Source organism: Stegodyphus dumicola, chromosome 4 (genome assembly GCF_044657685.1).
Source record: "Stegodyphus dumicola isolate Sdum_Otavi_A_Nest chromosome 4, ASM4465768v1".
In the NCBI taxonomy this organism is placed as follows: domain Eukaryota; kingdom Metazoa; phylum Arthropoda; class Arachnida; order Araneae; family Eresidae; genus Stegodyphus; species Stegodyphus dumicola.
The window spans coordinates 167,759,786-167,787,143 of record NC_140771.1 but is presented as its reverse complement, the minus strand read 5'-3'; the positions used below and the strand labels follow the sequence as shown (position 1 = coordinate 167,787,143).

At 34.2% G+C, this 27,358-nt stretch overlaps 1 protein-coding gene across 6 annotated transcripts in view; it reads left to right on the top strand.

Annotated features, from left to right (window-relative positions):
* The window catches only part of LOC118198793 (protein dead ringer homolog), a 496,618-nt gene that overhangs the window by 227,861 nt on the left and 241,399 nt on the right, over window positions 1–27,358 (top strand). For 4 of the 6 annotated variants that reach the window (XM_085815744.1, XM_085815749.1, XM_085815743.1 and 1 more), the window contains exons 3-4: window positions 10,781–10,840; window positions 20,480–20,552. In XM_085815744.1, coding sequence (XP_085671870.1) covers window positions 10,781–10,840; window positions 20,480–20,552 — 133 coding nt within the window. The remainder of the gene's footprint in view (window positions 1–10,780; window positions 10,841–20,479; window positions 20,553–27,358) is intronic. The other 2 variants (XM_085815747.1, XM_085815745.1) reach the window with 1 other exon arrangement.

Here is a 27,358-nt window from a genome sequence, read left to right as displayed (position 1 = left end):
TATACATATCTATTAAATGTCATTCCAATTCCATCGGCAGAATGAAGAGGTATAACTGTTGGTAGAGCATATTCTCAATGTTACAATTGAAAGTCACATCAACGGAATTGTCTTCCGTTTATTTCTGTTTCACGGTGCACATTTGAAAATTTTTATACTCCTAATCTAATTTTTAAAATTAAGTTAATGATTGATATGAATATGTGTTGTAACGAAAAAAACTACTGCTTGTTTCGAAGCGAGTCGTATTTAAAGATGCAAAGTAGGTTGGCCGTGGCTGGTATTGATGGGTAAAGCAGAAGAGAACTTCTTATTTAGATTTATGGCAGAGATTATCGCCATCAGTGTCTAAATTAAAACAAGTGTCACGTTTCTGTTTACGATATAAGGCTGCGTTTCGAAATCGTCGTTCCCAAGCAAGTTTGTTTCATGTATTTGTCCCAGTATAGACTTTGTGGCTTTTGCTGACTTGCTCTCGCGTGGCCGAGAAGCGTCGGATTTCTATGAGAGATAAAAGTCGACGCTGACGAAGAATCGGGCTATCCATCAGGTAGTTAGAGCCCTCCTTGGTGGGCGGGGTTTAAGGTAGCGAGCGGTTTCATAAAATCTGACAGCGCAAATTAATCATGACCCGAATGGAAGATGGGAAACAGAAGAAGAAAAAAAAAAAAAAAAAAGACGAAAAAAAAAATGAAAGTTCCATTCCTGGTCCGGCCAACCGAATTGGGTGCCTCCATCGTTTAATTATTATTTATCATGGCCGTGGACGAGTGTGAAAGGAAGGTAGGGCTTGCGGGCCCGGTAGCGGCCGCGAGGCGGTGCTGGGCCGGTTAAGTGACCGGCCCTGCATACGCGGGCGTTGCCGCGTTGATAGTACATCTGCGAGGTGTGCCGCCAGCCGCTTTCGCCTTCTTCTCGTTTTCGAGATTGTGCAATATATATGTGGACCTTTATAGAGATTCCTTGCCTAGGACAAATTATCTCGCTTTTTACATATAATGGTCTACTGTAAGTAGGTGTGCTTTACATGGGAAATAGTGCCATCGCCTTGGACATAGGCTTTCAGTGGAGCTTTCATGTTCTTATACAATATTTGTAAAATGTCAAATTTTAAATATTTTTTCAGTTTTAGGTTTTAAAACCGTAAGAACAATAGCAATAGCAAAATTTTAAATTTCATATTCTAGTTTTTCTATCTTTCTTCAAAGATTAGACACTCGCTTTTTTCTTGCAATCTTATTTAGGACTGATATCTTTTACAAAGTTTTCACTTATAAACTTATGCTTCCTTACAAAATGCATCTCTATGCTTGTGTAGGCCTGGGTTCGAATCCCGAAGAACGCATGAATGTTTATATAGTGTGTCTGTGGCATGCAGGTATTTAAGGCGAAGGCCAGCGGAAAGTCGTCTCGAGTGGTTTAATGCAGGGGGAGTGGGAGGCCCTCTGACCATTCTCCGAAGTCCTGTCCATCAAACTTGGGGCGGAACTGCACAGTAGTGCGGTGCAACTATACTTCTACAACCGATGGTGAAATTCTGGTGTCCCTTCCGTATCTGTACTCCTGTGTGACCACTTCATTTGAAAATGATGCTTTTTCACAAAATACTTCACATGCATCGAAAAGTATTAGAGGAAGAAAGGCCATCCATAAGGGGTTTTGCCCCAGGATTGCAGCTTTGTAAATGGGATCCTGACTATAAGAAATTTAATAGTTTACGGTTTAAACTCCGAAATACATTGATATTTACTTGCTAATGTCGTTGAGTCAACCAAAAAAGGGGACCGAGTGCAAATGCATTAACCTTGCGACTGTTGTAAAGAAAAGAACATTACCATTCACAAGGATCTTTACCAGCTGGTCATTGGGCCAAAAGTCGCTAACTTTCCTTCATCTGGAAGTTAACCCAGTCTCAATATGGAAGGCTTTTTGAATGTTTTAGCCAAGTGCAAAATAAACAGAAGTTCAACTTAATTAAAATTAACAAACAGCCTTTAAAAAAAAACACGGACATTTTACAATCACAGTAAACTGAGCCAAGTAATATTTCCTCAAGCACCTATATAACAGCTTCCCTCACCTCAAAACCAGTTTTTAAAGAAGAATGTAATTTGTAACGTTAGAAGCGTCGACACTTAAATCTTTCAAAGCTTCTGTACAGTTACATTTCGTTACTATACATTTATCTTCCACGCACTTTGGCAAGTCATACCACTGCTCGAAACTCAAGGTCTTTAATTTATCTCGAAATGCGGCTTCCCCAAAGCTAGTTTTTAAAGTTTTGACAATCGGGAAAGGATGAAAATTAATTTCTGAATTTTAATCAGCAATATTTACTTAATAAACTGAGTGATTTAAAAACAATAAATCCGCTACTTAATAGCTGAAATCTTTATTTTGTTTGTTTAAAAATAACCACCTGATTATTTTATGAGCATTACTATGAAAATATGAGCATTACTATGGTGAATAAGAAGTATATCTAACCAAAGAGTTGTTTGATTTTATAAATTAAATTCTTTTCTTGAAATGTTTTATTAATATTGTTTCATTGGAACCTAAACTTAAGTGAATATTTATTAAATAAATAGTGACCGATGGAAGTTTGAATTGCTGATAGCTAGAATAGGCAGAATAAAAGGTCTGCAAATTTTTGCAGAAGGAATATGATACGTGCAACTTTCTTTAGCGGCAAAACCGCTTAAAAAATAGCTGAAGAGGTTTGTTGCCCCAAAATATTATGTCTGATAAGCGCTTCCGGAAGCCATCACTCATTTCAAAACAAATAATCGTCGAACATTTCTCTGTGATTAACCAACCAATCACTATATCCATAGATGAGGTTCTCTCTTCTCGCCGAAACTGCTGCACTCCCCTTCCGTCTTTCCCCCACATAGACTCACAAACAAACTTCTTTGAGCAGACTACTGTTTTAAGTACAAATGATCGCAAATCGGGAGTGCGCTCTTTCCTGCTTGTCGAATGCGAACCCCTTTTTATTCCATCGCTGGTCGACCACCCAGCGAAGCGCGGCCCTTTTAAGAGCCGTCATTCTGTCGAACAAACAGCCGCAGTCTCTTGTGACAGGCCGAATTAACCTCCGGTGCTGCTTGTAATTAGAAGGCCGCAATTTTCCTCCCAATGAAGGCCTTCCCACCCACCCTCCGATATCATCCCTCCGCAAAAACCCGAAAGGAGATATGCCCGGTAATTAACAAGGCAACCTTTAGCGTGGTACATCTGTAAATTTGATAAGGCGAGAGCGCTGATAATTGTTAGCGTCCGGACAGTTTAATTGCCGTTAATCCGCTACCTGCGGTGGAGGCAAACTCAATTCTGGAGGCATTAGCGTCACATCAGCCCCGTCACTGTCAAGATCCTTTCCATTTACGGTCGGGATTAAATGCGCGAAAAACTCCGAATAAAAAGGGGCTTTCCGATCGCTTCGAGTCGTATGCTACCGTTTTCTGTTCCTTTTAAGCCCTTTAAAGTGGTCGGTTGGGGTGTTGCTCAAGAGCCTTGCTTCCTTTTAATCATGTACACATTTCCGCAGGACCATCATAACTGAATCATGGTCACTCAATCTTTACCTGTAAAGACTTTCTTCAGAGTAGTATAATTAATTTCCAAAATTATGGACCCCTATATTTTCGGTAGCCCCCGGCAGTGCCCATAATATCCATATATTCAGGGCCCACCTGCGAGTCGCTGAAAACTGGTAATTCGATCCGAGGTTCGAATCCCGCGAAGGGGCGTTTTCGTGGTTTTCCCCGCGTGTAACGTGTATACGAGCCAGTCCTCCACGAAGGCTTCCCTCCTCTTAAGCAGGTAACCTTCGCGGCTCTACCGTAATCACATAAACCAGCCCAAACCATATATTCAGATGCTCTCACTGCATGCCCATCGTCGGCTAAAGTATTCACCGGAGTGAGGCCAACAGTGACCAATACGAATTTTTTGCGACATTAGACAACCCCTATATAAAATCGCTGTCACTCTGAAGTAAGCAGACATTTGTTCTCCAAGGTTGTTTAAGTATGGATGCTTATATTCTTATGTAGGATTATTATCCGCCAGGACTATATAACGCTCAGTTATTAACTAGGAGCAAGCAAACATCGTAGAAGTCCAAGCATAACGTAAAAATTCCGCTTGTACGAGGTGCTGGACTTTATGAATTTAGCATTTTTTGTCCGAAGTTAAAAACTGATTTACATTAAGATCTTCGTGCATGTTTCTGTCTGTCCTGGCTTATGGACTAGCTGCATAATAGTCCGACACGCTATATGCAAGTGCAGGTAATTTCAGAGGAACGGTTTGCCACTTGGGAAAAAAAATTCTGCATAAAGGTCCTTGTAATACTAAAATGTATTTATCACATTTAATACATATATTTTTAAGGCTGAGTTAAAGGCTATTTAAACAATATATTTTTTTATTATTATTAAAGAAACACAATTAATTCCCCATGTACCACATGGTATTACATGGGGCTTACAGAAGTAAGCATGAAACACCATATAAAATAAACAAAAGAAAAAACTGAAATAAAATTAAGGATGATTACAAAGTTTTACAATGAATTGACAAAATGTATTAAAAGCACTTCTCTCGGAAATAAATTGGTAAAATTCTGTAGGCCAGTTAATATTAAAATTTTTTAGTCCCAGTTTCAAGACTTTTCTTTCGCTCTCATATTTAGGACATAGAAGAAGCACATGTTCAACATTCTCCTCGCCACCAGGGCTAAAATCCGCAGACAGACTCGGGGCTCAACTTAAATCTATTCAAATAGCTTTTGAAATTTCCATGGCCAGTAAGAAATTGGGTTAATTTATAGTTTGTGAAGAAGTGATGACATGACAATCTCATTTTGATAGAAGGGGAAAATCTCTTAGTTAAGCTCCCTTTATTAGAATTAATGAATTCATGGTTCCACGACTCCACAATACTATAATTGAAATTCAGTTTTGTATCATTTTTCTTTAACACTTCAAAAAGGTGTTGTTTTCAGTTGACAAAAAATCCTAAAGACCATAATGCCATTCGGTGACCTTTCATTTGACTTCGGTATTAATAAAATTGCTTTTCTCGTTAACTGAAGAAAGTTAATCATTTATGAAATTACTTTTAACCACATTTCTCACATCTACATAACTGTAATCTACAAAAATCTACTACCATAGTTGCCAGCTCTTCTTATAAAAAAACATCCGGATTTTCACCACTTCTCCTAGTGTTCCTAGTTCACCGAATCTCCCGGTTTTAAATTTATTGAATTAATGAAACTTAAACCTCTGAAAATTCTTTTCCCTCCAACCGTAGGTTATTTTCAGCATAAATTTTCTTACTAAATTTTATTTGATATGAATTGTCTTAATTTACAGCCGACATTTGTAGAACTTTCTATAAAGATTCAATCAATGTTTAATCAATTAATGCTGGCATTTAATTTTGTTTTACTTCCACAAATGTATACTAAATGCTAAATTTACTTTCTTTGTTTCAAAAAGGGCGTTCGTAAATAAAAGCTTTTAATTTCCTAATTAAAATTTTCCCTAGCATATTGTGAAAAAATTATAGAGAGGGATTTGCCAAAGAATGTAATATGTAAAATAACTAATTAACTATTAATATCATAGTTGCCAACTCTCGCGGTTTTACCGGGACACTACCGGTTTTTCATCACTTCTCTCAGCACATTACCGAATCTCCTCCATCAAAAATCCGAATTTTTCTAAGGAAACTTTTTCTCAGAAATGACTGAAACTTAAATTAAGCAAATTCGACTCCTCTAACTCTAATCATTTTAAGAATTTTTTTATTAGATTTTATTTTATCAGAACTATTTTTTCTTATTATTACATTTTGTTGATCTTATTAAATTTCGTTTGATATGAGTCGCCTAAATTTCTATAGTAAATATTTGCAAATATTCATATAAAAATTCAAACAATGTTTAATCAGTTAATATTTGTATTTAATTTTATTTTACTTCAATATATGGTTATTTAAAATTACTTTGAAGACTAAAAGCTTTCCTTCACTCTTCGAGATTATCTCGCAATAAAAGTGTAAAAAAGTTTTAAAAAAATTGAAAGAATTTTAAATTGAGAATATCTAATTAAATGCTAATGTATTTTACATCATAATTGAATTGCAAATAGTTCAGTAAGCTGAATCATGCGTTGTAAAGTGAATTAAAGTCAGTGGCTATTTGCCCAGAAGGACTATTAATTTCGTTTTGGCATTTTGCGTTGAAAACTTTAAAAGGTTGTATCACTTTTCAAATCGTTGCCACCATATATTATCGCCCTGTCTTATATTTAAAGAAATTAAATAATGAAGAATCTGCATAAAAGTAGGTATGTTTCTCGCATTGCGATAAAACAACAGTACCTAGAGCCATCAAAATTTGTATAACGTGATCTTCCATAGAGTATGGGCATGTGGAGGCCCTAATTTGAATTTGAAATTTCTTTTATTATCGATTTCAGATTTTGTAACACTTCAAATTTTTGATAAAAAAACTGAACAATTTCAAAGCGAGCAATGGAAACACAGTAAAAAAAAAGGGGGGTTGAATAGGAAACAAAGATTAAAATGTTTAAAACGAAAGTGAATTTTATTTTCATATCACAAGTGGTTGAGAGACTTGTGATATTTTAGAAAACTTCCAGTGATGTAATTTGTTTTCCCTATCAGTCTGTAAACTGAAGTTTTTCAAAATACAAATGGCTCCACATCCCTCCTATGCAGAGAAAGCGGAAAATTAAACGTTCAAAAAGAAACTGAGCCGGAAATTCTATCTGCAGTGTTTAGAGACAGTTTACAGTGTGGTAGTCGTGGGTGTAACAGTGTTACTGGTGAAATAGAACTAAATTTGGAACGGATCTAAAATTACTACTTTCCGGAATTACAACTAACTTCCCCCACTTATTTCTTGAGAAGCAGCGTCATTCATCTCATTAAATTTAGTTTTGATACAATTGTTTGCATCATAGCTATATCAGCTTTGGCTGTAGTAATTTTAGTCTTTGGCTGTATTTTTTGCTTAACTAGACAACATTCTGTTTTAGAATACAACCTTTAAAATGTCGGATTAGAGTTTTTCATCTTCAAGAAGAATTTGCCATTAAAAATTTCCACACAAAAAAAAAAAATAAATAAATAAATAAATAAATAAAAAATAAATAAATAAATAGTATTTAAATTTCATTTCTTCACTTAAAGCAGTTTTGATAGTTTAAGAATGAGTCCCTGGAAAATTCAAGACTTGGGAGATAAATTTATTTATTTAAATCTAGGGGTTTAAAAGAGCAATGCAAAACTTCGTCTGGTATCGTAACGCATTGCATTTTATTATTTCATCACAAACTGATGTCGCATGGCCATATTTGCAATTATTTAATAAAGGAAAAAGTCATTCTTTTTTTAAATTTCCAAAGAAGAAAAGGGAAACATTTGCAATTAAGAATAAATAAAACAAGAAACGTCAAAAAAAAGGCGATATCTTATCAGGGTTTAAAAGATTTAGTACCTTACTACCTCTCAAACTTCACAAAACGCGAATGGGCCGTGGCCTTTGTTCATTTCAACATCTTTTCTGCAGAGCGGGTTGTAGATGCCTAGCTAGTGTCCTGATTGAGATAGTGGTTAGCGACACAAGCTTCTGTACCGATAGCCTCGGGTTCGAATACCAGCACGTGCGTGGATGCTTCTATGTGTATAGCATCTGTGCAGTATGGAGGTACTTAGAAGGTTGGAGAGACAAACGCCCTTGATGGTTTCGTCGTGAATGGTGAGAGTGAAAGAAGGTCGGGAGAACCTCAGATCATTCCCTGGGATGCTCTCCATCAGAACTGGGGCGGAGCTACATAGGTGGAATTAGATGACTAGTGGTGAAATATTTGGTGTCCCGTAAAGGATTTGCCATAATTATATCCAGCAGTAAGTCTGAATTATGCAGCTGCTCCTGAACGAAGTTTATCTGCTTTTAATACGTTATTTAAGATATAAACCTTACCCTTTTTGTAGTCGATGGCTTGGATAGACCTTGCCAGTGCAATAAGTTACACTGACAGATTAGGCAACGTTTTAGAAAAGGCTAAAGACAAATTTTAAATACTGCTTTTGCTAAATTTAACACCGTTTGGACCATAAATCATGGCTTCCAAACTATGAGGAAAATATCCTTCATCTTTACATGATAAGTGAGCTTTTTGGAAATTGAAGAAGCGTTAACGATAAATGATGAAATATTTTTAAGTATGCTCGAATAACTGCACATGCATGGATGCTTGTATGTGTATAGCATCTGTGCAGTATGGAGGTACTTAGAAGGAGAAGCTTCTCTGGACCCAAAAATTGATATTCTGACAACAGAGGATTTTCACTTTCGAAAACACCAAGAAATACTTAAAAATTCAGTACAATTCTGATACATTTGTAAAAGGTTGAAAATTCGGATGAAAAAAATAAAATTCAATTTGGAACATATGTGTAATTGTTTGGATTATAATCCATTTATAACAATATTTGCCGCTTACATCAAAGGGGCTATTAGTCTCGGAATGGGATTTTACGTCGATTTAATATAAACGATGCATCACTTTTCAAATTGTTGCCGCTAAATATCATCGCCCTGTATTATTCTTAAAAATATTAAATAACAAAGAATCTGTATAAACGTATCTACGTTCCACACACTGTGAAAAATCGTCGGTATCTACAGCTATTAAAATTGCGAAAAACATAGTTCTGCTCTTGAACATGTGCACCAGAGCCTCGAATTCCTAACTGGTTTTACTATTTATTTCATATTTTGTAAAACATTAATAGGGAAATTTTTACTAAAGAACTCAACGATTTGAAAGCGAGTAGTGGCAACACTGTTCAAAATAAAACATTTAATCTCTACCGCGCGAGACTGTTGCCATTCGGCATAATGTAAGATATTAATTTTTCAATATTAATTAACAAACTCCGGTTTACTCTGGTTTATGTGTTGCCGCGTCCCGCCAGTAAAATACTTTTCCATCCCCAGTGGGGAATACTTTTCCATAATCTTCCATCGCCAGTGGGTTGCCATTCAGTAAACTCCAAGATTCTTTCAAATTTAAACTGGAAGGTTACTGAATAGAGAAGCGATTTAAAAACAGCTTTTTAGAATATTTTTTGTCTACTTTTCAATGGGAATGATTTAAATAAACATGTATTAAAATCATGAGATGGTTAATTAAAAATGTTGAATATTTTTATGCAGTTACACTAGTTGAATTCATTAAAATCATTGTATACCCTTTTTTTTTTTGTAATAACTAATCCAAGCATCTGACGCGTGAGAGAGTAGTTTTTAAAGAAATAATATGGCGAATATAAAGATATGTATGGCAATCTTTAACGCTCGAGAGGGAATTCAGAAGATGTGCTGTTTTTAAATATTTTGTGATTTTGCTGTGACGTGAGTGGGAAGACCGTGGTATTTAGTAAGTACAGGGTCTGCACTTAAGAAGCCTAAAATTAGATCAGAACTCTAAAAGACAAATGGTGAATTATCGCTATGTCTTGCAAATACCACAGAGACAGGGAAAGAGTGTAGAGAATCCTTTATTTAATTTAAATAGAGTTTAACAATCGGTACCAATTCGAGCGTATAGAAGCCAATAGTTTTGCCGGAAAGGAACTAAACTTCACGCTTAAACTAGTTTGCAAGCTGGCTCTGACCGAAGTCGGCGTAAACAAGCCTAATGGCAAGAGTAACTCAACGACGCAGAATAATAATGAGCAACGTGGACCTCAAGCAGGTAGGACACGCTCTGATTTTACCCTCCAAAACCTTCCTTTAAATACTCCCCCTCATTTGAATAACGTACGAGCTAGAAATTTACATTCGGGCAGGGAAATAGAAACGAGATCGGTAGAAAAGGATATTAGCATAACTGGTTAGAAACTTGAATGATGCTTCACAACACATAAAACATTAATAATAGAAAGAAAAAAAAAAAAAAAAAAAAAAAAAAATTGAAGCAACTTACTAAAAAAGCTGAATACTGATATGATAAACTGAGAAAAGACTGAAAAAAATATTAAAATATATGCCAACACCGAGATTTCTAAAGATATGCTACCATGCAGCTTTTAAAAATGTGGTGATTTTGTTGTTGAACTGTATGTGGCGAAAGTGCGAAGAAAACTGTGCTTAATAATAACGGGGGGAAAATAGCGCAGATGCAAGAGCAGATAGACTACAAGCTCAGCGAGAGCGTAAAAAACCTTAACAAACCCTAGTGAGCAACCGTGAAAAATCTGAAAATTTTCAGGTATTTTTAATATTAAATACATTTTCGGTCTCTTTTTATGATGATTAAAATTGAACTTCATTTCCAGTGAAGTACAATTTTAATCATCAAAATCCACGCCCTTTTAATGACCTTGATGTCAGACACTCAAAATTTAAAAAACAATGCATGCTTAAAATAATGAATGCTTCTTAGTATATTTATTTCTTGATAGCTTAAAAAGTGTGCATGCTTTTTATTTTGTAAGCTTTTTGATAGTATTAAAAAACTTATATAAAAATGTTCACATAATTACATTATGCGTACATTTTAATAATATTAAAAACAATGTGATTTTCTTATTATGTATGTTTCTTGATAATATATATTAAAAGCAATTTATGTTCTTTAATTGCTGTTTTGATGCAAATGTTATAGATATTTATATCATGAAAGGTTAAAATACAGTGTATTCATTTTCATTTTTCTCCCTGCGACAGGTAACGCACAAAGATAACCCTAATGTCGTGCATTTCAAACAAGATACATCCATGTCAGAGGTACGTGAAGTTAAGATTCAAATATTGTGCACAGATCAACTACAATTGCTACCCCATTCTGTTAGCAGTGCTAACTTAGTGATTGCTTAGAACTGTTAAAAAAATGCGGAGTTTTGATTTCTTTAGATTGTGAAGAAGTATTTTATATTTACAGAATTTATTTTTTGCAGTTTAGCATAGATTTGCTACAATATATGGATAATATTGTGTTATTTATTTCTCTTGTTTTAAATTCTCATTCTTCATTCTGTGTGATATGAAGGTTAATAGAAGCTAACTGACCACTTGTTCGAATCTGAATCACAGGACAAAGCTGTGAAAATAGTAGCTGTGGGGAATACAGTTATTTAAAATCTATGGATCTAAAAATCTTCTCGAGAGATAAGTGATAGAGGGGGGGGGGAATCCATTCCTTGCATTATCCTCTGGATTAACACAAGGATGAAGCTTACAAAATATTTTTCGTGGGCTTGATCTTCATTGAAAAATCTGTTTCCACTTCTCTACTACAGAAAGTAACAAATGCTAAATTTCTCTTCTACAGAAAGTAACAAATGTTAAATTCATAAAGACATTCAACGTTAAAATTTGCAGAAGTAAAATAATTGAGAACATTTAAATAATTGAGAATTGAAAGCTGGAAAGATTTTTCGCTGTTAATTGTATGCTGGAATATTGTTTTTAATTTGGAAATTTTGAATTTTCTCGGAATTTAATTTAAATTATTATACCATTTTGATATAATGATGATGCAAAGGATTTTATATATATGTGTGTGTGTAAGCAAAATAAAAATATGTTAATATAAATTATAATTTAAATTAGCTATAGGCTTTTAATGCTTAGTTTAAATTTGTGTTATTTTCCCCTCTCTGTTCTAAAAATAGTAAATCCATGTCATATCACTCTTAGATAATGCTGGCGGTGTAAATTGAAGTAAAACAGCCAATAATAATTTTACAGTTTATTAATCAGTTTTATTAATTTTCCAATAAAATGCATTGAAAACCGAAACTCATTCTGAAATAAGATTTCATCTAGTCCCTTGCTTTCTGTACCTCGGCCAAGCAGGACTGCTGCTTGCTGCTCTTTTCTTATTGTAAAGCTATGAAAAATGTAAACGTTTTGAAACAGGCACGAGTAGTGTGTCATGCGATCGCAACGTGTTTTTAAAATGAAGATGAATATTTAATGTGCCTTTGCTGCCAAGTTGTTCTTCATTATGGATCAACATTCTACGCCACCAATATTTCCGCAGTATCATTACAGCTAAGTTTGCTTCACTATATTTATATAAATAAATAAAAAAATTTAGGTTTTTTTCACAAAGAGGAAAAAAAAAAAAAAAAAAAAAAAAAAAAAAGGGGACAGAGAAATTCAAGTAATTAAATTTTAAAAAATCCTATAAATGTTGAATTAGAATTCTGTAAACGTTAAAAAAAATTAAAATGACCATCGCAAGAAAAACCAAAAACAAATGAATTAAAAATTAACATAAAAAAAACTGCAATCCAGTCTGTTCTGACATAACGTCTTCAGGAGAAGGATACGTCGAAATTAATTACAATTCCTCTTTCTGTAGAAAGTTCTTGCTTTCCTGTATCCAGAATTAACTGATGAATCATTCCAATAATTTTTTTAATCTTAATAGTTCACCTGTAAACTCTGATCCTCCCCAAGCAAGAAAAATGCAAAGTAAAATCATTAATGAAAAAAAATTTCAAATTCAGAATAAACTTTCCAAAAATTGGAAACTTAGTAAAAATCAAAACTTCCAATGAACCAAACTTAACGAGAACCTCCTTTCAAATATCAGTTCGAAACAATGAAAGTAACCATTGGAATCTGAGAAGCTTAGGGTTGCCAATTTGGCCTCTTTGTCGAAACCAAAAACCGTAATATATATATATATATATATATATATAATCAAAATTATAATTTAGATTAGCTGTTTTATATAATCGACCCACCAGCAGCGGAGCGGTACAGTAGCTAAACACTGGTAGTTCCGACCTGGGCTTGATTCCAGGCGAACGGGCCAGCCGAAGATCAGCAAATTTTCCTTAGAAATTCCTCCACGAAAGCATCTCTTCCCTTAAACAGATAGCCCTCGCGTGCTTTGCCATATTGAAATTAACCAAACCAAACTTGACACCATAAATTAGGTTTTTAACGTTCGTGTGAGCCCCTGCTTCTCTAATAAATCGGATAAGTGAATGCGAGAATTTCTCTGCGATATAAATTACATGTGAATGAGAATGGGAGAAATAAAAAGTAGAGAATAAATCCAAATTTAAATTTATATCTACGTTTTGAGACTTGGCAAGAACATTAAACGAAGGTGGATCAATAATTTTATTACTTTATTTTACATCGCTTTTTGCTTTAACTAAAACGCAATAATAATTCGCGACACAATCAGTGCTAAACAACGAATACTCAATTTTTTCCGCAAGTAAGGCGAAATTCATCCATGCTTTCAGGTTGGTTGCGTTAGGAAAGTAGGGAGAAAGAGAATCCCTTTGATCCTTGATCAGGTGACTGCGTCCACGGCACGCCTTTTCTAATATAAGTTTTCATCACATTTTCTAAAACTGTTTTAAAGGAATTTCTATCATAACTAGTTTAGTATACGAAACCAAGCGAAAAGCGAGATCCTTCGAAAATCTGTTTTTTAAAAAGATCAAATGCGAGCAATTCATGTGATTATTTTGTTATGAAATATGCGAAAGGAATGGAACCGAAGGTTGAATTCGGAATAGTGGTTTAAAGCTAGTTTTGGGGTTCGGTCCGTGATGGGAATGAAATTGTCAAGGCTGAGATGAGAGAAGGTTTAATCGGGGCATAATTTAACCCCTTAGGTGCCGACGTCGAGAAAAAAGTTCTTCCTATGTGTGACCTTGAAAAGCTGAATGTCATTGCGTGAACGAGCGTGTTTTACAATTACGCTTTACTAAAATAATCTGTATAAAACTGCTTTTTATCGGAATACTTGGAATCCATCGTATGTTGTTTAAGTTGTAATTCTTATAACAGAAAATCCTGATACTAACAATTAAAATGAAAATTTAATGTAAGTTAATGTGCAGTATTAGGATATACATATTTAAATTACTTCTTGCAACAACGGAATAAAAACTGAAAAATTTGGAGATCAGTACCTATTATATCCTGTTGCCACATTTACATATACAATTTGAGCCCCTCGCACTACTTGGAAGTTTCTAAGCACGCGCAGTAAGCATTTCGCGTTTTAGTATTGTAGAACTAAATTAAAAAAAAGTGATAACAAGGCTAACACTCAAGAGATTCCATTCACTAAGGTTTCGCAGCATTGTAATATAATTTACGCGCATTTAAAATTTGAAGTAAAACATTGCGTTCCAGAGTATCAAATACGATACGGTAGACGTGCAGTGACACTTCCCTCCCATATCGCATTTGGTACTGTGGATCTGCGGAGGGAAAGTGAAGCGTATCCTGTATGATACGAAGAGGTATTAAAAGCTGATACGAAGAGGTATTAAAAGCTACTGAGATTTGTTTCTTTTGACAAGGAAAAAATACTTGGCGAGTCGTAGCCTGTTTCTCCTCCTTTACGCTAATGTTGCGCCCTTGACCCGTTTATAGGATGTCGAGGCGAATGGAAAGATCAATTATACTTCTATTCGGATTGACTGTTTAATAATTGCGAGCACACGTTGCCCTGCAAATGAAAGAAAGAAAAATACACATTCCTTCTGTATCTGCCTAACGAATCACATTAATCCATTGAAATGGCTATAAATCCTCTATCTCCGAACTTATACGAATGAAAAAAATAAAAACAAAAAAAGAAAGTAAAAGGAAAACATGAACGGTAGGAGGATATAAAGAATGACTTCGCGAAAGAAAGAAACAGGGGTTTCGACGGGCCAGAATAAATAAATACAAAAGAAGTAATAAAAAGAAAGGAACATAATCAAAATCCCCCGATATTCTCTCGCACTCAATCTTGTTCCATTGCATCTGTCAAACCCTCCCCCTGGCAACCATCAATATCCGAAACGTCAGCCGTACGAATTCGAACACCTGCAGGCCTCGCAGATCGCCGTTAAATAATTTAATTAAAAAAAAAAGGCTAGTTAACCGTGTTGGTTTTTTCAATTTCAAAATGGGTCCGGCCGTTGCCTATTTTCCCCTGCAGTTTGTCGTTGAGTTAAATGATCTACAATTACATTTACAGACCCCCTCGCCTCAAGAATCACGGGCATGTATGCGTATGAGTATTCTATAGGGTGGGTGGGAACGAATAAGTATCACCGAGACCTCTTGCCCCCCAGTGATCGTTTTCCTTCAAAAAGATAACTGTTTTTTCCTTAAGTACTTATTAATCACATGTCAACGACTGTGGCTGAATGGCAAGAGAATAGATGAGATGCTGTCCTGCTTTCCTTATTCTTGAGGGACCTTCACAGAATGACTTGCTTTTCGATGACTGGGCATGAGCAAATTCTGGTCGGTTTGTGGGGGTTCGGTTATGAATAAAATGCCGTTTTACGTACATGCGTAGGGAGCTCTACATAATATCATCGGTACTCTTATGTAGATACGCAACTATTCACTTGTTCAGAAATTTTTACAAGGGGTTTCTTCTACAGATAGGTTACCACCTTAATGAAAACCAGTTTTCAGCTTAAAAAATACAATGTTCATAAAGATGCTAGCACCGTTATATTGCTTCAGTAATTGAAATAGTAAATTAGAACTGTTAAAGGATGCTAACAAATTAAAAATTGATCTTCATGGAAGTATTGCAAATTTTATGACAGCAAACCGTGTAAAGGTTTCCGAACGGAAAAGCAGTGTGCAATTGCACAAAGGCGCCAGCATTCTTATGAAGACGTCACATTATGTGGTGCCTCATGCATACATTTCGTTATGTTTCTTGCTGTAGTTATAACGCAAAAAGGAATCTTCGACGAAAAATTAAACACTGGGTCTTAAAGTTATGTATTATACATACGGCACTTAGATGAGTCTTGGTACAGTTATTGTTTTAGATCCTGAAGGCTGTTTATAGAATTAACTTGAGAGTTATGTCTAGTGTAACTTGTACACATCTTGCATGATCACACGGATAAAAAGTTCCATTTAGTTGAATGTCCGATATCAAATTTTATGGTTGGTTTCATGATACGTTTTCAAAGATAATATCGCTTTATTATCAGTTTGTAGTGCTATGCTGTACTTACATTACACACACGTTGTGGCAGTACACACAATCATCGTCGCTACATAAAGAAGGATCTCCTTAGTCAAATGATTTGTTATCATGTCTTGAGGAGTGTTGGTTAACTTCTGGCACAGTTACCAAGTCAGTATCGGTTTAGAATTAACTTGACAAAAATCGGCAATGCTGTAAGATTTATTAGACAAGTTTGAAACTATTATATCTTTTTAAAGGTATTAAATCTGAGTCTGCAAAGTTACGCATCGGCTTGTTCTATTCTGGTTCGATTCGATATGGCAATGGCAACCAAATTTTCAGCAGATGAAGGAACGCTGTCGTACGCAATCATCAGGCGACCGTGCATAATCCACGCAGATGTCTCGCACGGGATTAGGGCTGGAACGTTCTCTTGATTTAGTCTGGTTTTTTCCTTCAACAATCCGATTCTTTATATCTTTTGTTTTAACAGCCGCTGTCACTATTAGGAGGTCTTAATTCCTGTTCTTTGACTGCTGTACTATTTACGACCACCGAGTTCCGCGGAAGCGAAGCGTTTCGAAGTCGGGGACGTGTCAGCATACGAGGAAAAGAAGCGGAGAGAGAAACCACCCACTTCGTCATAAACAAATGTTTAATACTTTCCGACGCGGTCTCTTGAGCAGCGCTTACAAGATCTCATCCTGCGCCTCCCGGATGCGGACCGATTTTTATTGACTCTTTTTTGCTCACACACCTGATTGCCCCCACGATGTCGAGCAGTTTGAGTATGTCTTCCCACCATTGTCTGTGATTTATCAGTTTCCAGAGTCTCATGGAGAAGACCGCCGCCCGAGGAACACTGTCATTACGTGCCAGACGGAATGCCATGCTGATGACAAGGAACTTACTTCATTTCACTCTGTGCTCAAAGAGGCCGAACTTGGTTTGGAAGGAGCGCGACGAATTTTCACAGCCTCGCAGTGAGAACTGAATTGTGATCGAAGACCATTTCTAGCAGGAAAGTCATAATCCTAGAAAAAGGATGTCACAACCTATTTATGTTTTTCCGTTTTTGTCATTTATGATGGTTGTCGCTATGGTCAGAAATTTGTTTTAAATTTTTCAGATGATCTATCAAGCTCAAATTCTGCACACATACACGTTTTGGATGGTAATGCAATGTGATGAAACAATGTTTTCAAAATTCGATTTAGATTATGTTGGAATGATTTTTCTCACATATTTTCATTCCACGAACAAACTAAAAGTCTCGGAATTTTACTGTTTGCGCCATCGGATAGATTTAAATGAAGTTTACATAAAATTTTTAACTTAATTTCTGACTTTTTTGGCAAATTTCAGACAATTGCTCGAATTTGTCCACTATTTAATGTCCGTTATTTTTAAAGCTTCGAATCAGAGATTATAAAATAGATTCTTTGCCCTCTTTTGAAACAAAAATGATAAAAAAGCCTTATTTGAGTGATTTCTACTTTAAACAAAAATATGCTGGCGTGTCAAACAAGAGGATTTCAACATTCGTTCTTCCTTATGCACAGCTTGAAAATATAGTTTCAAGGTTATATGTCATAGTATTTTTTTCTTCTGTATAGATTTCTTTAATATTAATTTTTAATTACCCCTGATAAAAAGAAATACATGCTTTAAAATTTAGCTTACTGTAGAACACTTCTGCCACTTTATACAATTAATTATTATTAATCTCAAAAACAACAGCATTTAAAATTGCACGTGATTAGCATTTAAAATTATTTACAAAGAAATCTACCGTGTCGTTTCTATTTTAATTTTTCCATTTTATGTGTACCTTTTTCTCAGCGTTTCATTTTAAAAGCTGCCTTTCTTAATTTTTTTGAGATACGTAGTTATGTTATCTTATAGGACTTTAAAACATCCAAAAAATGTGCCTTATAGACAGATTTGAAAATTTTAAAGGTTCTAAAACCGTTTACTTCCTTTTAAAACAAGAATGATAAAAACAAATTTTTTAAAGTTATATAAGGTATTTCTCACGCAAGCTTAGCATGTCTTCGTGATGTTATGGTCAGCATGCTCGGCGCGAGAGGTCCAAGGTTCGAGTCTCTGCGACGGCATTGCATATTTTTCTTGTCTCGTGCTTCCAAAAAGTACCTAATGTATCTCTACAGTGGCGCCCGAACTAAAAAAGGTGATGGATGATGATTCGTCACCACAAGGATTTAACGATTGGGTCCCTTAATCTCCAGTCGCCTTTTAAAAAGAGGGGGGAGCGATATAAGGTTTTGATCTGGCGTGCTTAGCATGCCTTCGTGGTGTAATGGTCAGCATGCGCGGCGCTTATGGAGAGGTCGGAGGTTCGAGTCCCTGCGAGGGCATTGAAGATATTTCATGTCTCCTGCTTGTAAAAAATACCTAATGCTTCTAGAAAGTTTTTTTTTTTTTTTTTGTAAGATTTCTTTAACTTGTTCTTGATGGTCAAATTTTAGCCTTCGATTGTAAAACTATGTCTTGTTTTGGACATATATTCATTGTGGATGGAGACTGATGTTTTTGTCAAAATTCGATTTAGATTTTCTTAATCTTTTTTGCATATAATATATTTGTTTAATGAACGAATGGAAACTCTCAAAATTTTATTGTTTCTGTCGTGGGATAGTGGAGAAGGGAAAAAAATCTTTCAAACGAAGTTCATATGAACTTATATACATTTTAATGCGATTAGAGAAGGGCATATTTTCAGAAATCTACCGAATTTTGAATTTTTTGACGTAACAGTATTGTTGGAAGTGCGTTTTTTGGTTGTTTTTTATTTAAAACTTATAAATCAATTATTGTTCTAAAAAGATAAAAATATCCAATTTGTTTAGTTTAAGGGGAATAGGAGATTATATAATTCTTTTCAAAAAGTTAATTTATAATAACGAAATATGTTAACTGAATTGCATTGTCAAAAGTATAAGCCATCATTTCTTAAACTTGTCAGCCACCCCTGTTTTAATTTATTCATGATATAAAATTGCAGATGTATTTTGTGAAGAAAGTTATTTAATTTCTTGTTCGCATGAAACAACATTATAAAAAATTTTCCTTAGTTTTAAGTAAAAGCTTATTTTATTAAAATATATATATATATATATATATATATATATATATATATATATATATATATATATATATATATATATATATAAATATATATATATATATATATATATATATATATATATATATATATATATATATATATATATATATTGTATGAACTTAAATCCATTTAGTACGAATACAAGTTATTATTACTTGCGCAATTGCTGCAAAGTTAGTTAATAATAATTTATTTCCTAAACAGTATTGATTAATTGATTATTAATATAGTCATTATTTTGAAAGTTGTCATAGTTTTAAATTAAATAGTAATACTTCTAAGAGATGGTGTTCTCATTTATTAATAAAAGGGTTTTTTACCTCGAAGCAACTCGGAGGGGTTTAATTGTTGAATTCTTTACTTTCGCAAATGGAAATCAGAAATCGTTGCCTTAAGTCTGTCATATCCCACAAGTTGTCTTACTGAGCAGCGTAACCAAACAGATCATTACAAATATGATTTTACCTGTATTTTTGAGAAACAGTTTAAAAACAGTGTCATTTTTTAGTCCAAAGGGGCTTCGTCCCTGAAAAATAACTATTGTTTTCGTTTTGCGATTTTGCGTCGAATCACTCTGAATGTCCGTTTCACGTTTCAAACTGTTTTCAAACTTTATCGCCCTGTATTATATTTGAAGAAATTAAATAATGAAGAATCTGCATAAATGTATGTATATTTTTCGCGTTGTGATAAAACAACGGTACCTAGAGCCATCCAATTTTGAATAACGTAATCCTACTGCGAATATGGGCATCTGGAAGCCCAAATTTGAAACTTGGAAATTGTTTTATTAGCGATTTCATATTTTGTAAAACTTTAATGAAATTTTGACTAACAAACTCAAGGATTTAATAACGAGCAATGGCAGTGTTGTACAGAAAAAAACATTTTTACCTCCAGCGGTGTGAGACTGTGTATCGGAATTTCTAAAGATATGCTCAATTTAAAATTATTTTGCGATATTGGTCTTGAACTGAATTTTATAATTTAAGTACGAAGAACATGATATTTAATAAATAAAAGTAACGCACAAAATGTTAAAAAAAAGTCCCTTTGGATGTAATTTAAAATCTGAAACTTTTCAGATTTTTTTTGTAACATAAATTGTCTTTTCTTATTCATTTTTCTATTTGGCAACTCTGGTTACAAAGCATATTTACAAGAAATTTAACTGGCTTATCCACGAGGTAAAATTATGATATATATGATATTTATATACGTATATTTAGAATTCCATGGGATATTTATGTATTTTCTATTTATATGTTTCCAATACTAAAAAGTGATCATTTTGTCATTTCAGTTATACGAGCTCAGCGACGATCCTAGACGGAAAGAATTTTTAGACGACCTATTTAATTACATGCAAAAAAGGGGTAAGTTTTCTATGATTCTTTTTTTATTTCCCTTGTCCCAATTCTACGATATAATTTTCTCAAAGTATTTGATATAGAGAGAGTAATTTTTACTGTACCCAACGTACTTGACATACAATTTTTACTGTGCATAGCCCTCCATTTCGTTAGTAATGCTTGGCCTATCTTTGCAAGTGGTTTAAATTGGTTGATTTGCGCGTTATGCTGTAAAACGTTTTAAGTAAATTATTAACATTTTATAGATTTCAAAGAAAGATGACAATTAGTAGAAGGCCTACCTACTAATTTTCGTGATAGGTCTAAATAGTAATATAATCTAAATACTAATTTTCGTGATAGGTCTAATAAAAGTTTCAGTTTCTTGGATTACGATAGCCGTTTGGTTTAACTTTTTTAAAATGCATTTAAGATGCTGCCAAATATACATCTAAATAGAATACCATTGATCATGGTGTAGAAAAAGCATTTTTGTGCTTAACTTTATTCACAGTTGTAAAATACATTTTGAAACAAATATTTCTGTAAATTTTGTAAGATTTCGTGATAGTAATAACACAGTCATCCTAACAGATTTTCAGTAATATAAGATCAGTAACAATATAACAAACTGAAATTGCACTGCAGCAAGTTTTTAATTATTTTTTGCGGAATTTGTTAAAATATTTTTAATTATTTATCAATAAAATGATAATAATGTAATAAAAGTTTCAAGTTTCATTGAAGGAAATCTACTGAATTTTCGTATGACCAAAATTTCCTGTATTTACATATAAAGAATCATAAAATAAAAGGATGTAGCACTTTTGGAATAAAAGGGCGTACGCAGGATATTTTGGAATTGAACTGAAAATATTTCGTTTGAAACTTTGTCTAGTGTATTTCTTCAGAGAGTTGGTTTTTACATAAATCAACCAATCAAATATCCCGAAAGTAAAATCTCTAGGAAACGTTTCTTTCGACGCGCTGTTGAGAGTAGTTTGAAGTTGTGAGGGTAGTTAAAAACTGCTGCTGATATAGCAAAAATTCAGTGAGACGGAAACATTGACAACATTTCTCTCTTCGGAACAGATAAGAGAACGCAATCTCTATTTCTGATTTTTTATCTTCAAATACCGCCTGAAGATCCTCGCAAGATCCAGTGAAAGTTAATTGCAATTTCATTCCACATAGCATTCGAAGTAAAATAGATGCGAAACAAGTTCATAGAATCATGCTCAAGAGTCTTATTAATAATAATATCATTTAATTACCTTTATAGAGTAAAAATGAATTTTTATAAATCATGAGCTTCTTCTAGCAAAAGAAAGTCCCTGAGCAATTCCCTAATTCGCAAGTAGTGGAGTTAACTAAAGATTTCAAGAACCTAAAGCTAATTGTTCTTGATGTAATATATTCTTATTGTTTGATTTTACTGAAGTTTTGTATTTTACGTAATGAAATTTATTTTCAAATATTTCATCAGTATTGAAGTAAAGAGTAATAACCCTTCTCCCTCTTAAGTCCATTGTCTCTTAAGTCCTCCATTGCATTTCAATAAATACGAACTCTGTGTACCGATAAAAAAAGAAAAAAATTTAAAAAAAAAAACTATCTTGTTATCGAGATTGTGGGATTTTTTTGGGTGAACCGTGTACTGGTAGTAAACCCGTTTAAGCAGTTTTCTCGCTTAAAAAGTTTATTTGGCAAAGCTTTTGCACAGTCGGCGCTTGTTATGTAAAGAGCGCCCATTATAGTGACCGTTCCATTACAACGACTGGTGCAATCTCCAACTGAAGAGAAGAATTTTTCATTTTTTCCGTAAGTAGACTTTTTCCTCAATTAAAAAAAGTACTAAGTGCACTTATTTTCTCAGTTTGAATTCATCATTCTTGATTTAAAAGTTTATGGCTTTTCTTCCTTTTTTGTCAAAGTCTCTCGACTAACCACATTTTACTTGGTATCACCATAATGGTTAGGAAGATCCCTAGGCGAAAGAACCATTTAAGGTGCCAAGAAATATAGTTATGTTTCGATCCATTTTTCTTTCGTTTTCCTTCTACGGTATATGTAACAGGGTAAAGAGAATTGCTTAAAATAAAATAAAAAAAAAAAAAAAAAAATAAGACTATTAATCCATCTTTACTATCTCTTTTAAAATAGAAGTGCTCATTTTTTTTATGTATGAGATATATTTTTGAAAATTAATTAGCACATATTTTTTAATTAATGAAAGCTTTGACAAAAACAATTAAATATCTGTAAAAATTACAAGTAATTTTGCTGATAAAATTTAGTAAACTAAATTCAAATAATATTTAGCTAAAATTAAAAGAATTAAGATATTTATTTTATCGATAATAAAAATTTAATGTAAATTATTTAAATTCACTCCAAAAATAAAAATAAGTAGACTGAATTTTAAAGCAATTAATACAGTAATAATGTTGTTAGTAAACTGTTTTATAAATAATTTTCGTTTTGAAAAAAAGTAGTTTATATTTTCTCGTTTAAGGATTTTTTTTTTCTTCTTCCTCCTTCTCTTTACTTTTCTCTCTCCTGATATATTTGCATTTCTGTTATACATGGACTAAAAATGCAATTCGGTATATCATGTGCATTTTTATCATGCCATTATATGCGTGCTAACGTTGAAGCGAATCACGTTATAACAAAGTTAAGAGTGAACATTTAGTGAGCAGACAAATGTTAAGGTTCTACCATCAACCCTTTGTTTCCTGTACGTGCTTTCGCTTTAATAAAGATTGAAAATTATCGTGACGAAGGAGTCCCAAAGCGAGATCTCAGTCACCGTCCATTGAACTGCCGTTACAGCGTGACCAAATGACCTTTCTGAGTAAAAGGCACACAAATGAGCAAAGTGAGCCGCCAAAAAACAAGCAGGCGTAAGACTTTCTTCGTTTAGGAGGGGAGAAAGGGGAAAAAAAATCTCAACTTCGGAAATTTTTTTAATGCTAGTTTGATGGTTTAAAGAGTCTGATCCCCACCTTGAACAAACTGTTTGGGAAAGGATGGGGCGTCGTTTTCCTGCGCCCTACGAATCGAATCGGTTTCTGAACCGGTTCCGGAATGTACACAACTCAAACATTGCACCACCTTTTGAGTGACGAACATGCGTGTGAGGAGAAGGCAAAGAAACAAACACGTGGGATTTCACTGACACCAATGTTCTCGGAACAAGCGTAACTTATCGCTTTGATTCCTAAACTTCTGGTAGTTTCTCTTTAAACTCTTTCATTTCTTACTTAAGAAGTACCTCAACAATGCACGTCTCTAGAGGTTTGCCCAGCGATCATACCTCATCACTTTTGCTCTTTAATTTCTCGGAGTAACTGTATTAGAGGTCGCTTTGTAGTCTTCGGTTATAAGGTTCTCAGTTAATCGTAAATTATACTTAGCTTAGGCAAGTTATCACCGTAGCTGCTAACTGTGCATTTCTGGACAACATCAAATTAGAGGGGAATCTTGCAACTTGAAGGTTCTGTCTAAAACTTGCAGGAAAATCAGTAATTTAAGTGCCAAACTATTTATTCAACGCTATTTGCGGTAAGGGAAGAGAGGGAAAAAAAAAAAAAAAAAAAAAAAAAAACACCTTTCAATCCACATACTGTAACAAAAATAAATTATATATAAATTAAGTACAGTTATCTCTTTTGTAACTCGTTATCCTACAACACAGTTTCGCTCTTATACGGTTAAGAAAATTACGGAAATCCTTGATAACACGGTTACATTCTAGCACACTAATGAAAACGCTTAAAACCTCTTATAAAATTTTATGTATGTATATATTTAGATAACATGATTTTATTTGTAACGTTTACGAAATTAAGTTACGTGTGTGTGTAATAACAATAACAACCTATTTATTTATACACAAAAAAATAAATAAATAAATAAATAAAAATAAAAAATAAAAAAAATAAGTTTCTTAAATCCCTCATATCGAAATTCTTATTTAATTCAATCGGGCCCGTCATTTACATAGCATTTATCTTGTGATTCAAGTTGGTAGATTACATAGCCTTGGAAGGGAGGACTCAGATTTTCGGGATTTGTATTCCGAAATAATAATACCGTCTGTGTTTTTACACCCCCTTCTATAAATTGCAGAGAGAGTAGGTACTTTTTGGAAGCAGGGAAAGATGAAAAATTAACAACGTCTTCGCCGGGAATCAAACCACGGGCCTCTGGAATAACGGCCCAGTGGGCAAACCAAGTTCCACGAAGACATGCCAAGAAGGTGGGAGAAATACCTTATATACTCCCTTTTAAAAAGCGACTTTTTTTTTTAATAAGGGGGGATCCAATCGCCAAATCCTGGGTGAGGAGAATCCCCATCCAACACCCGGAACGTAATATTTAATAAATAAAGGTAACAGACAAAATGTTAAAAAAAAAAAAAAAAAACGCCCCTTTGGATGTAATTTAAAATCTGAAGCCTTTCAGATTTTTTATTTAAATTATTAAAATATATAATTTCAAATAATTTCTATAATTTGTTTTTAGTTAGAGCAATTGTTAACTGTTAATTCCAATGTAATTGTGAGATCAGCAAACCCAATTCCTGTTTCCACGCTTATATGTATGTTTCAATCTGAAAGACCTGCCGTCATAAAATAGGGATTTTAAACTCTTCTGAGTTTTATTATATTCAATTTCTCTAAGACTTTGTTTCAAAAAGTTCTTAAAGTAATCGTTATAGTATAGTGCGATAAATAATGAAATGAGGGGGAAGTATTATAACCCCCCTCCTTTACGTTTGTTTTCATGAGGGGGCGAAAAACGATGGGACATGATGAGATTTTGGGACATCACGGTTAAAATCATTCAAATGCTGCAAAATTAGAGTTTTATGATGGAGAAGAAAATTTAATTACTCTTAAAACAATAGGGTACGCAGAAAAAGAAAAGTCGGAGCCACGAATAATAGTAAAGTATAACAATTGTATTAAAAGGTGGGTTTTTCATGAGCGCCATTACAAACATCGACCCAAAAGAGCAAGTTTTTGAGAGAGGGAAATGGATGGGGGGAAAAAAGAGAGAAAACTCGCTTCGGAATGATGAATTCGTCCCAGGACAGAGGATATAAATTTGAGACATCTCCGTCGACAATTCTTTTTGAATTACTCAGGCTTGGTCACAAATATAAACGAAAACGCTTTCGCATTGCAGACCGGGAGCAATCCCCCCCCTCGAGTTGCTTATTTCTTGAATAACTCTCCTCCCATCGAACGCTGACTTAATAAATTATTGGGCAAACATCTCTCAGTGGGTGCCTTCTATAACAGAATGTGTAAGTGAGACTAACCATGGAATAAATCTTTTTTTTTTCTCTTTTTCTTCCCTCCCTACTCTCCTTTGCTGTGGTGAGGCGAAACTGTTTGACCCGCCGTGTCACGTGGTTTGATTGGGTCAAAAGATGCTATTTCTTTTCTCGGAGTGTTCCTTTTTCTCCTCCTATATCCCCTCGTTTTATATATACCACATACGCATATGCTTTTGCGTCTTTATTCCCCCCTCTCATCGTCGTCATGTGCGTATATCCATTTGTTTCATTTTCTTGGTATTCGACTCGCTCATGCGTTGAAACGGAGAAATGATTGATAATGATTGGATGAACATGTAGACTTTTTCTTAACATTATTATTTATTATTCCATTTTCGTTTTCAAATGGTTATCGCTCTGCTTTAGGACGTGATGCTAGTCGCGGGGTCCTTCTCTTCCCCTCCGGAATTATTATTTTTTTAATTTGTTTATTTCTTTTTCAAAGTATTATCCTCGAAGTAGGTTTTTAAAATTGCATCGTCATTATCATTTATATGCCGACTCACGTATACATAAGTTTCCGAATCATTGATTGAACTCGTATTTTTTCCGTAAGTTTTTAACCACAGTGTAACGAATCGGGAGATTTGCGATGGATTTTTCGCTTTTTGACGGTTGGACGCGTTTGTAATAAGGATCTGAATGTTCATACAAGAAAGGATTTTGAAGCATTTTTAAAAGTAGGTTTGACTGCCAACTTTCAGACTTGCATTTTGTTAGATTAATTTCTCGAGATTTTCCGTAATGGTGCTGGCTTCGGAAAATTTATTTGGACTTTTTAATACCTGAAAAAGATTTTATTTTAATTACGTGGAAAACGTCGCATCTGCAAAATTCGTTTCCTATTCACATAAAAAGTATTTGTGCCATCATATCTATAAATAGAAGCTTTTGCCTCGCAGACGGTTATAATGGCTAGAGGAACCTACTATGGTACCGAACGGCCCGGGTTCGAATCCCGGAGAAGGCATGGATGTTTGTAAATGTATAGTGTCTTTGCGGCATGGGGACACTCTAAATATATGGCGAGCTGAAAGTATTCTTGTGTGGTTTGGTGGTAGGGGAGAGGGCTGGGATGTTCTTCCTCAAAACTGGGGGGGGGGGGAGTAGAAGTCCAACCCTTGATGCTCTGGCAACCATTCTTCCATGAAATACATAGACAAGACAGCAACAACAACATAGAAGCGTTTCTAGTTATTTGCACGTGTAATCGCTTCCTCGTTATTATTTGAAAAAAAAAATTCTGTACCGAATATGAAGGTAATAAAAAATGTTTTATGTTATCTATAATAAAAAATAAATAAAACCAGTGTAAAAAATCATTTCCAAATCGAATATTGAAAACTTATCTGTTTTGGGCAAGACTCGTATCAAAATTGGGCTGAAAAAGCTATTTTATTCCTATAATCTCGTATATTAGACGTTAGGTTATTTCAAAGCAGGAGAAATGAAAAATGAGAAATGCCCTTACCGGTACTCG